The following is a 12,757-nucleotide window of genomic DNA, read 5'->3' as shown; positions in this document are numbered from 1 at the left end:
TCTCACTGCCTCACTCTCTCACTGACTCACTCACTCACTCTCTCACTCTCTCACTGCATAAAAAAAAAAAGAAGAAAATACCAGTCCTCAACTCTACCCTCAATGGGCACTAAGCTACACAGTTATTGCCTATCCGCATTCTGACGGTGCTGAGTACAGCAAATATGACATCTTGATTAATACATTGATTGAAGTTTAGATTTTCCATAATAAACATCTTATTTGTGATCATTACAATTTACACTTGAAAATGGTGACTTAACTGAGAAATGGAGCCATGTGGATCAAAGTTTATTCTCCGAATCTTATGTAAGCTTCCTCGTACTTTTTAAGCAAAACAATTGACCACTTTTTTTACTGTAAGAGGTGGATGGGATCCCAGAGCACATGGTGTCAGAAAGGAAGCAGCCTGGTCATGGGTCGTGCCGCACCGGAATCTTCTTAGAGCTGGTGGATTGCTCTCGCGCTTGGCCAGACCCTTGTCACGGCTTCTCAAAGCACACTGTGCAGAGGGTGCGTTGTCCCGGCTTCTCAAAGCACACTGTGCAGAGGGTGCGTTGTCCCGGCTTCTCAAAGCACACTGTGCAGAGGGTGCGCACGCGCGGTCGGGGCTGCTGGAGTAGTCAGGTTAGCGACGCTCTTCTTGGCCAGGACTCTTGCTATTCCCAACTGCTGAAGCCAGGGCTTCTCCTTAAAGGCGCTGCAAGGAGACAAGACGTGATCAGGAAGGGGCCTCGAATGCTTTTCCCCTCTCATAGCTGACACGACGGTAACCTTCAGGTTGACGGCTTTATTTTCTTACGTGAGCTATGGTGGGAAACTAAGAAGTGGGCAGCTTTCTAAAACCAGCTCCTCGGGACGCCAGGGGACTAACACTCTCCCATGGCGGTACGGATGGCATAGAGCCCATCACGCATCACGCGACACAGAGAGCCACGAACACCGCGCTGATTTCTCCTGGGGGAGGCCTTCTGAAGCCTTTCCAGCTGCCCTCCTGTGGGCTCCTGTGTACATTACATGGTCCCTGACTGCTTCCTTCTCCTGCCCCGTCCACCACCACCAGCACAACTAGGCGTTGGCCATTCATCGGGCAGTGGGACTTCACGTTTGATAGGCGTTCTCTGGTTACATACTTATAAAGCCATGGACGTTTGACTACTTCTGCTTTCTAAGAAGCGAATTCGTTTAGGAGACAGGACGTGTGTATCCCCTTAGAAGCCGGCGTGCTCCAGGGTTCTGTCCTTTGCTCCGCCCCTTTTCAGCGCTCTGATCCCGAGACCTCCTTGACGCATTGTGTCTATGATTCTTCCCTTGTGCCCTTTCTCCAAAATGCCCTCTCTCCATTTGCCACCTGAAACGATTTGGTAATCCGACATCCCACTGACACCTCCAATTTCACCTTCTCACTCAGCTTGCTCTCTCTCAGGATACCAGCTCTAACGTAGTGGGTCTGTGTGGGGAGCAGAGAACAGGAAGGGAGTGCATATGGATGAAGCCTTTATTCATGTGTTAAGAAGCCTGGCAGGCTGGGTTTCTGGGGTGGAGGGAGGCCTTCACCCTTGTGAGCTGGAGGTGAGTCCCAATCACCTTCTCATAATTAATATTGTTCCCCTCTATTTCCTCCCATAATAGTACTGCCTTAAAATAATTTCTTACAAGTGCATGGCTGATTGCTATATAGCTGGCAGCTATAACTACAGAGGCAGACTTGTGCTATTGCTCTCTAGACTCCGAAGACAGCCACCCCCCTTTCCTGCCCCCAGAAATTTGGTGTTAGGTTACTCCTCCAATGTACTCAGGACTTTTAGGGTTAGGGACAGGTCACTTTGTTACCTATGCACTTACCTGTAATTAGGGGGGCTTGCATGCCCTTAGAGTGTATATAAGCCTTGGTTGGAAATATATTTATAATTTTCCCTGGGCCCTGTGTCCTCCTGTCTGTAGATTAGTCATGAAATAAAAAATAGCTTCTCATTCTCTATCCATGACCCAGAGTTATAGATTGACTTTTTCCCCCAGCAACCTCCTCCAAAAAAAAGATATTAAAGCTCTAATCTCTGTCTATGCAAGCATGACTTTGAGGTTTCTTTTGTTATGTTAATGAGAACACAGGGTAGCGTGGGTCCTAAACCTAATCTCTTCTGAGTAGTGTCATTTCACAGAGCAAACAGAGAGACACAAACACAGGGAGAAGATAAGATGCCAGATAAGTACATCTATAAGCAACCAAGGAACACCCAGAAATCCCCAGAGCCGCAGAAATAGAAAGAGACAAGGTCTTCCCGACAGGGAAAGAAGTCTGGCTTTTTAACACCCTGATCTTGAAACTGTGAGGGAGTAGCTTCCTGTCCTTGAAAGCCACCCCTACAGTGTTTTTGTTATTGTTTCCACGGCAGCACTATATAGGACAACCGGTGTAATTTGTGCAGCCTTTTTGGACGGTAACTTTAGCACCACCTATAAATTTTCTTAATACATACGTTCTTTCAACAAGCACTTTCACCCCCATTAGAATATCCCATGGAAAATTTCCCAAAGGTAAGTCTCACACGTAAAGGATTCGTTGCACTACTGCCATGATGAAAACCCCGAAACAACTCAGAATAAAGCAGAAGGGTGCTGCTTCAGTCTGTTCCTATATGCAGACACAGAAGAGGAGGCAGCCACGTCTTTAAAATCGAGGTGGCTGTGTCCTCTGATGGGAGATAGTTTAAAGATAGGTTTGAGATGACTCTGTGTCTGGACCTCTGGGCTGAAAAAGGAGACCAGTCCCTGGCACAGGGTGTCATCCTTGGTGATGTGGGGGTCACTGAAAGAAGGAAGGCCCTCCATGAGGCAGGTACAGAGACTGGCTGCGCAAACAAGCTTGCACATGACAATGGGAAGAAGGGTGCCGGACTGGCAGGAGTTTCTTCCACTGCACACAGGGTCGCTGCGTCCCAAGGGACTCGACTTCTCCCAACAACCACAGTCGCTGTTTATTGACAAACAGTAAGCACAGCAAGACCCTTCCTATGACAAGGGACAGACACGTGCACTTGTCTCACATAGATACGTTCTAGCAAGAATGCTGCTTGTGGGGAGGAGAACGGTGGGTGAGAGGAAGTTGAAAAAGACATCCAGAGTTGGGCGAGACGTTCACATCTGTGTTTATATAGGAGGAGCCTTCAAAAAGTCCTGGGGGCGGGCGGGTGTCCTTTGAAATCCTCTCAGATTTCGATGCTGTTCGAAGGTTTCATGGGAAACACATATGACTGTATTTTATCATTTTAAAAAGGTTCTAAGCAGGCAGTATTTCCTTGTTCATATTTCCCCTCTGCACCCACACCAACACTGCCTGTTGGCCACGCCAACTACGGCTCCACCACTCCCATGAGATTTCCTCCTGCGCACGCTGCCCTGACTCCCAGCATCCTCAGCACAGAGGCCACCTGTGAGAGGTGTTCAGGAGTCACTACCCCGTGGAGAGAGGGGCTCGGTGGTCACGAGCAGGCCAAGCTCAGGCGTCTTCCTGGAGCTCACTTTCCAAATCAAGGCGAACAACTTCAGCAATTGCAGCTGCCTGAATGGTGGCACGGGTCCCCGGCCCCACTCACGCCTGGTCCTTTCTACAAAGTGAGGAAACCACAGCTCTGCGTTTACCGAAACAGCAGGGCCGTCCCAGTCCCCAGCTGGGACTCCCATTTTTCCATCATTTTGGGAGGGACTCTGAACTTTCCGAGTTAAACCCCCACACTGGAATCCTTACTAAATTAGACTTCCAGGGAATCAGATAACACCTGGGAAGGAAGACGATTTTCTAATCACACCTTGGAGAGACTTTGTGATCTGTATAAAGCCCACACTATTTTCCAGAGGTGACAGACTGAGAAGCTACGTGACCTCTGGCATCAGCCTGTGTCACCTCTACCCCAGCCCCATGCGCTCACTAACCCTAACTCAGCCCCTAGCACTTGGTGCCAGTGAACTAAGCCTACCCCACCTCCGAATTAACTCGAAGAGCGACATTTATCTGAATCTAAAGGTGGAGTTCCTGAATGGATGTGCTTGGGCCAGCACCTTCATGTGACGCAGGGCACGGTAAGTTGTCTGGGAGACAGGCTCCCCCGCTATACAGTAAGGGCTATCTGATGAATTACACCTCACCCCCTGCCCCCGGTCTACTTCCTCTGGGGCGTCTCATGAAGCATGGACTGCCTTACAGTTCTCCATCTCCTGGCTCTGATACTAGCTTGCATTCGTGGATGCTGACCTAAAGATAGCTGTGTTGACTTCTCCTATTTGTGTCTTTTTGACCCGAGAGGTGGACTAGACTTTTAGTGGTGAGTGATTATGTCAGGTAGTCAGATAGGGACAGGGGTTGTCCCACCCAGGCCTGCAAAAGGCCCCCTACAGGAGGTTGGGAAGGAATCAGGTGAGCATAAAACACCTATGAGGACCCTTTAACTGGGCCGCTCCAATTCAGACCCCCACCCCCACCCCCACCCAAGCCAGGTGGGTTTGATTTAGTCAATGGGGTCAACCAATACCTTCAACCAGGCCTCCCCAGCAAGGGAGGGGGGGGCATGGCTGCCCCTTCTTCTGCCCCTCTCCCCTTGACCCCGCTCCTGCACCCCCTGGGCTGGGCTGTGGTCTCTCTGGCCTCAGGTCACCACGTATGGGGGCGCAGTCCCACGAGGTTGCCCAGGTTTAGCTCTGAGCCCCAGTGCAGCCCATGTGTGGTTTGGCATGCTGCCCTGAAAGAGTATGTACCCCTTTGAGACGTCTCCCATCCTTTATAAAAACCTACTTGGATCACAAACCAGGCTTTGGCATGAATTCTTCCTCGTGCGAAGCCAAGAACTGAGGTACGGCCCACCCAAGAAACCTAACAATTAGGCCATCCGATTGCCTTTCATGATTTGGGTGAGGGGCACATATCAGACCAAGAAGAGCTTTGGAAGGGCGTAAAGACTAACACTGCCCCCCCCACCCCCACCCCCGTCCTCTCCACAGCCTACCAGCAAAGGAAGGTGAGCGCGGTCAAGGGATTGTCGCCGTGAAAGGGGTGAACACGCAAGGCTGACTGAGCGGGAAGAGGCAACGATCTGAAGAAGACAGGGTTAGAAAGAAGATTTTTCTAGGAGTAACTGCCAGAAGAGAGCCGGATCTACCACTGCTCCTTCGCAAATCCGCCTTCCACACAAACGTGTCTGTCAGCAACTGGCCGCTCATCTTCACTCTGCCTCTCTTGGATACTTCCAGCCACTGCGAAATGTACTTGCACGCCAGTACCGTCTCTTTGGGAAAACTGCTTGGAATTATTTACTAATGTTAAACATAAACTTAACTGGTGACCCAGCAATTCTATTCCCAGGCAGTCAAGAGAGGAAGGCAACCACCATTCTAAACTTCAATTCAGAATAGAATCCAAACTAAACACACCTAGTATAACCATCATAAACAAATAAAATATGAAACCGCATGAGCCCTGGCGGCATCATGACTATGTACTAGACTGCTAACTTCAAGGTCAGTGGTTCAAATGCACCACTCGCTCCATGGAAGAAAAATGAGGCTGTCTACTCTTCAAAGATTTAAAGTCTTGGAAATCCAAATGGGCAGTTCTCCCTGTGCTATAGGGTCATGATGAGTCACCATCAACTCAATGGCAATGGATTTGGGGGTTTTTTTTGGCTTTTGTTCTATTGATGCAATGGAAAACCATGTAGAAATGAGAATGACTGACACACACAAATCCAGGGATGATTTGAACAGACAAGCTACTATGTACTCTAGTATAAGCCGACCCGAATATCCACCGAGGCACCTAATTTTACCACAAAAGCTAATTAAAAATATGCTGAGAAACTCAGCTTATACTTGTGTATACATGCTAATATGTTGAACAAAAAGGCCAGGCCTAAGAGGCATGTGCTACATATTATAGACCATACCTTTTATATGAAGTTCAAGAATGAGCAAAAGTAGACTACAGTGATAGAGGACCAAGTAGTAGTCATGTCTCTAGATATCAATAATTGCTACCAAGGAGCACAAAAAATGTTTCCTGGGTCCTGGACATGTTTCATATCTAATCCTGGTGATTGTTAAATGAGTGTTTGCAAATGTAAAATTTACCGAGTCATACATGTGGTCTACATTTTGTAACTTTTGGCATACATTTTATAACTCTGTTTTGAAAAATTCACTTTATATAATATGGGTTGGGGGAGCGTGGACAGATTTCAATAAGTTTGTGAAAGCATTTCATTGAGTTTTCATTCCATGTCTCCATGGAAGAGACACTAGGAGCCTTTCTCTTCTTAACCCCCCCCCCCCCCCACACACACACACACCTCTGCCAACACAGATCGTCTTGCCCTTCTGCACCCTGCCTCGGTCTGCACCTTGGCCAGGACAGGTACTTATTCAACATGTGTGATAGATTTAGTGTGCCAACGAGGCCAATATGAACATGTGGCAGAGCTTAATCAGGTCACCGCTTGATTAGAGGATGACCAAAATAAATAAAGATCACCAGCATCCTATCTCCCTCTTGTTACCTGGTGACCGAACCAGCATGCTACTGCTTTAGCTCGTTCTCTGCTTCAACCTGTGAGCTACACTACCTGAGGGACAAGCCAATCTGGGGAGCCTGTCGCTAAACTTGAGGCTCCTTTGAGGCCTGATGCTGGTGCACGCATCACTTGAGCTTGAGGCTGGTGGATCCTGTCACATGACATTACTTGAGTTCAAGACCCCATGGGGCCTGTTTTGCTAAACTCCCATGCTGACCCACCCTGCTGTTTGCAGACTTTGCCTGCCTTGCCCAAGGGAGGACTCTGCTGCCTATTTCCTGGCCTTGGACCACATGAATTGAAGGACTTCCAGCATATCAACTGTTCCACAAAAGTGAGTTGAACTAAGCCCTCTGTGCAGTTGTGTGGACTAATTAGCTGTTATATTCCTTCTCACGGTATAAGCCTATCCATATATATGTATATAATCATAAGTGTCCTGGTTTTGTTTCTCTACAGAATCCTGCCTAACACAATACGTAAATGCATCTGTTGATAAAACAACAATGTTTCCTTTTTGGGTGTGTCTGCAGCCAGCTTTCAAGACCAGCTTTATAACATTTTTCAATCCACTATTTCCTAGTCTTTTTGTAGAGTTTTAGATGATCTCCTTAAAAGTAATTTTTTGGGGGGTAAGATAGACCTCACAAACAATTCTCCATTTTAACTTTTTTTGAGTGAACAATTTAGGCGCAGTAAGTCCGTTCACCACAATGTCTCTCTATCAATACTATCCGTGATGATATCTTTTTCCATATTTATATAGATATGGTGGTCCTTTAAATAATTCTACCCAGAGTTAGCTAATAAATGATAAAGGCTGAGTTGGCAGTTTTGTTCCTCAACCTTTGTCAACCCTGTGTGCTGTCGCCTGGTGTTTTCAAGTCTTCGTGCCACCAGGTGGCAACAATGAGCCAAGGAGCAGAGTTGCGCTAAAGACCAACGGAGAAAGGAACTACAATGTAGCCTTGTCCTGCGGCTTCTCCGCCGAACGTTATTTCTTGCCATCGATTCAGCCCCAACGGCACCGAGATGGGAACCAGCCACTGTGAGCCACGGGGTTCTCATTGGCTGGTGTCTGGGGCAGTAGATCGCCAGGCGTTTGTCCTAGGTGGGTCCAATCCTGGTCAGCACCCCCAGCCACAGATGGTGGCGGCCGCCCTGCAGGCGTGCTGGCCAGGCCTCCACCCTGTGTCACCCCAAGAAGGCAAGGATTCTACCCCAGAACGGCCACCCTGCTGTCCCCACGCGCCAAGCGAGCCCCCCTGACCTTGCCACGGCCAGGCAGTAGATGGCATTCTCCCGTGGGGTCTTCCCGCTGTGCCGCGCGAAGGCCGCGGAGGACGAGCCCAGTAGCAACACAGCGCTGGGGGTCGCGGAGCAACACGGAGGGTATGCGGATGCCATTGTGGAAACGGGGGGCAGGGGCACTTGGGGGAGATAGGCACGTTTGATCAACTTTTCTCGCGCCCTGTTTTTCTTCTGATTTTCCTCTGCATGCCTTTGACCTCCAGAGGCCTTGCTGGCGTCTGCCAGTGGAGGAAACCTGGGGGTGTCTTCCCTCGGGTTCGGAAGTGAAATTGCCCGAGTCGTCGCCCCAGCTCTCCCGCCTGCCCACCCTCCCTGGAGAGGGGGGAGCTGGCACCGGGTGCCGCGGGGCCCCTGGTGCTGGTATTTATACCAGCTTTGGGAGGTCATGCTTGGTTTGCCGAAACCATCCACGGCCACAGGGTCACCTACTCTGGCCCCAGAGATCCTGGCCCGGGGAAGCTGGCTTTTATGAAGGCGGAGGCGGTGCGCCCTGAGCATCCACTGCTTCACTCGGAGGTAAATCCTCATGGGGACCGCAATTTCCGGGAAGGAGACGGTGGACCACATTTTGTTCAGCAAATACAGCACGCAGTCCTGGTGCCGGTGTCTGAGCGCGAGGGTCAGGGGGCTCTGGCCCGCGGCATCTCTGCATTCCAGGCACAGCACGCTGCAGTGGACAAAGGCCTTCAGAACCCAGAGCTGGCCCGTCTCTGCGGCTGCATGAATGGGGCATTTAGAGACGTCCGCGTGCAGGGCTTTGTGGCACCATGCTCGGCAGGGATGGGCGCCCACTGCCTCATTGGGCCGCGCGCCCTGCTTCAGGGCCCATTCGGTGAGCTCCACGTATCCGTAAAAGGCCGCGATGTACAAGGCCACCCTTCTCTGATACCTGCAGGAGCGACATGAACAATGGGATTAGCCATCCTGCCACCGGACAAAGGCCACCGTGCTAAGGACCCAGGAGACATTGTGGGGGCAATGTCCCCTTCCTCCTAACCTGGACGTCAACTGTCTTCAGGGAAGGGCCAGTCAGTCGCCTTATGCTGGTTAAATGACACAGGGTCTGTGGTCACACTATGTGTGGACAGGGCCATCCCTTAGCTCAGCTTCCTAGATCGGCTGCTCTTTCATAGAAATAAAATGCTCAGGGAGAAACATCACGCTTTTAAAAAGACTGGGAGAGCTCAGGCATATTTTTGGAAACAAGAGTGTTTTGTGTCTTGTTTTGTTTTTTCTTTTTAGTCAACGTTACAAAGTGCTTACTTTTATTTTATTTTATTTTTATAAATCATTTTATTGGGGGCTCATACAACTCTTATCACAATCCACACATCCATCTATTGTGTCAAGCACATTTGTGCATTTGTTGCCATCATCATTTTGAAAACATTTTCTTACTACTTGAGCCCTTAGTATGAATTCCTTATTTTTCCCCTCCTTTCCCCTCCCTCCCTCATGAACCCTTGATAATGTATAAATTATTATTTTGCCATGTCTTGCACTGTGCGATGTCTCCCTTCACCCACTTTCTATCGTCTGCCCCCCTGGGAGGGGTTATATGTAGATCATTGTGATTGGTTTCTCCTTTCTCCTCCCACCTTCCCCTTCCCCTCCTGGTAAGGCTACTCTCAATATTGGTCCCAAGGGATTTATCTTTCCTGTTTCCAGCTGTTACCTGCACCCGTGTACATGCTCTGGTCTAGCCAGATTTGTATGGTAGAATTAGGGTCATAATAGTAAGGGGGGCGGGTTAAAGGACCAGAGGAAAGCTGTATGTTTCCTTGGGGCTGTACTATACCCTGACTGGCTCGTCTTCTCCCCGTGACCCAAGGGGAGGGTGTTATTTTACCTCCACAGGGAAAGAGGGACCAGGCTTTTTTTTCTGTCTTGATAATAAACATCTTTTAAATTATGCTGGGGGTGCTTTGTCTTGCTAACAACCCTCATGTCTTGGCTCCTTCTGGATGCAAACCCAGCTTGTCCCCCTCCCTACCCCACCAACGCCAGGACTCCTCTCCCACCTCCGGATTCCCTTTCTCCTCCTTCTGGCTCTTGCTCACACAGCACTGAGAGAGCTTTTCTGGGTCTGTAAGTTAGAGGGTACTGTCCACTGCTTCCAACCTTCCAGTACCTCCCCACTGCATTTTAGTTTAACTGCTTGCTTTGACTGACATGACCACTCAACACCTGGCTGCCCCGCCCAGTCCCGCGTCCATCCCATCATTCCTGCAACCCCCAGTCTGTCTCTCAGCTGCCCGTTCCCCTCAGCCTCAGGGCCTGTACACTCGCCTTTCCCTCTGCCCCCAAAGCCCCTCCTCCCATCTCCAGAGAAGCTGCTGCTTCTATTAAGGGCTCAGCTCAGCCATCACCTACTGGCAGAGGCCGTCCCAACCAGGTAGCAAGAAAAGCACTCACCACTGCCATCCGGCAGAGTCTGATCCCCGGGGACCAGAGTAGCACTGCTCCTTAGGGTTTCAGAGCTCGTAAACCTCTACAGGATAAGAAAGACTTCTCTATCTCCCAAGGGGCCTCTGGTGGGTTTGAACTGCTGACCTTGAGGTTAGCAGCCCAATGAGTAACCAACTCCATCACCCTGGCACCCACACAAAGTCCGTCTCTGACTACCCCAAAGCATTTCACGTAGCACTTCTCACTACCAGAAAGGATGTGCTTTGTTTGCTTCCCGGGCCATTACCCTTGTCCACTAGAACGCTCCTCCTTGAAGACAGGAACCCCATGTCTTCCAGGATCCTGGGTGCTCGCACAGTTCATAACACACACAGGAAAACAACACCACAGCTGCTGTCAAGTTGTGTAGCTATGTCAGAGTAGACCTCTACCGTGTGGGCCCTTCAATGGGTGATTGTCAGAGGTAGATCTCTGGGCTGGTCCTACGAGGAACCTCTGAGGAAGCTCAAACCACAATAAGCCTTGCAATCAACGTGGAGCATATTCATCATTTCCACACGCAAGTTTTCCTGGCACATAGTTTTTCTGTTGAGCTACAAACTTTGAAAATAAAATGATGGGGTCTCAGAGACTCTGTACTTTCCTAAAGTAAGTGCATATTTTTAAAAATTATTTTTTAACATCTCTATCAAGAACCTCTTCCTTAAGAAGTTCTTTTTGAATTCTCCAAAATTTTAAGCCACTTGAGGAGAAAGGTTTTAAACAATACTTTATAAATGTACAAAACAAACAAAGAAAAAACCTAGAAAGCTTGGAGACTTTGTCCTGGTGGTCTATAAATACAAAATAAAAATAAGCTTACTTGCAGTGCCCAGAAGAAAGAAAAATTATACCTTTTGGCTTCTAAAGGATTTGTAATTAATATGACAGACTTATGATTTGAAAATCTGACAGATGGGAAATATGATAAACAGAGAAAAGATTGAAGTAGTCAAGGATTTCATCCTGCTTGGATCTCCACTCCATGCTCATGGAAGCAGCAGGCATAAGATCAATGACGTGTTGCATTCGGTCAATCTGCGGGACTAGGTCAATCTTGCTATGTTCAAGCAAGGGTGTTCCTTTGAGGACCAAGGTGCTCCTGACCACGTCCTGGTGTTTTCCATGGCCTCATATGCGTGTGAGAGTTGGACATTGAAGAAGGAAGACTGACAAAGAATCCGTGCATTTGCACATCGGTGTTGGTGAATATTGAAAACACCATCGTCTGCACCCAACAAACAGATCTGTCTCGGAAGAAGTACAACCAAGAGGCTCCTTAGGGGCAAAGCGGTCGTACCTCATCTCACAACTTTGGGCAGTTATCAGGAGAGGCCAGTTTCTGGAGAGGGACATCGTGCTTCTGCAGTGGAGAGGCAGGGACAAAGAGGAAGGCCCTCCCGGAGACGGAGTGACACCATGGCTGTCACATGGGTTCAGACATCAGACTAGTCGTGAGCATGGTGGAGGACTGGGTGGTATTTTGTTTTGTGGTCCACGGGTTGGCTCTGAACCGGAACCCACTCAGTGGTACCTAGTAACAACGATGATTAGAAAGGAAGGGTGTGGTTTTGTAGTCAAAACAGAGAGCAAAAGTGAAGTAGTTCCTAAAAAACAGAAATAGGGAGGCTGTTGGCCTTGGAGACATAGCTACAAAGGGGCGCTATCTGGAGCTGTGACAAAGCAACATGTCTGTGCTGGACCACCTTGTTCATTGTCCCCATCACCTGATGACTCACGTGCAACGGGACGGGACCGTTATCCAAGGGTTGACATGGACTGATTTGGGGGGAGGGGGGGGAGTAAATCACCTGTCTTTCTTCCCTGTGTGTCCTCGTCTGGAAGTCCCGCTGAAACCTGTGCAGTGTCAGAACAACACACAAGCCCCCACTGACAGATGGCTGATGATTGGGCATTGGGGTACATTGGCTGGAAACGGAACCCAGCTCTCCACAGGGAAGGTGGGATTGTTAACACCCAGCCACCGCCACTTCCGCATGGTGACTTAAGGGAGTAACATAATAGATCTCAGTAAAGAATCCGTACGCCGGGCATAACTTGGGGTGGGGGTGGGGTGGTAAGGGAAGGGCATTCCAAGAAGCGAGTCACTGAAGCAAACCTGGACAGAGGCCCAGCAGGCACTGTCTGAGACACCCTTGGCCAGACCTTACCATTCTCCGTCGTCGCAGAGACGGAGGTGAGCTAGGGTGGCATCTAACACCTGCGCCATCTAACTCACGCTCTTGTCGAATTGCCTCTTGATCACCTGGCCTTTTGCCATACCCGTGACTTCCCAGGTGATCTTCCTAGTAGGAAAAAATACACCGACCAGAGTTATATGGGTCATAAGGGTCATGGGTGGTACCAAGGGCTCAGCATTGGGCTATGAACGGCACAGTTGGTGGTTCAAATCCACCCGCTGCTCCAAGGAAGAAGCC

At 49.3% G+C, this 12,757-nt stretch overlaps 1 protein-coding gene across 1 annotated transcript in view; it reads right to left on the bottom strand.

The window, feature by feature from the left end:
• Positions 1-327: 327 nt before the first annotated feature.
• The window catches only part of ANKUB1 (ankyrin repeat and ubiquitin domain containing 1), a 50,574-nt gene continuing 38,144 nt past the window's right edge, over positions 328-12,757 (bottom strand). The window contains exons 4-5 of the mRNA XM_013006130.2: positions 7,831-8,760; positions 328-700 (exon numbers count right to left, since the gene is read on the bottom strand). Of these exons, the coding sequence (XP_012861584.1) occupies positions 571-700; positions 7,831-8,760 (1,060 nt within the window). The 3' untranslated portion in view covers positions 328-570. The remainder of the gene's footprint in view (positions 701-7,830; positions 8,761-12,757) is intronic.

This window comes from Echinops telfairi, unplaced genomic scaffold, assembly GCF_000313985.2.
Source record: "Echinops telfairi isolate 266 unplaced genomic scaffold, ASM31398v2 ScPeMD7_4225;HRSCAF=4972, whole genome shotgun sequence".
In the NCBI taxonomy this organism is placed as follows: Eukaryota; Metazoa; Chordata; class Mammalia; order Afrosoricida; family Tenrecidae; genus Echinops; species Echinops telfairi.
Note: the sequence above shows the minus strand (reverse complement) of the source record. Positions and strands in the feature narration are given on the sequence as shown.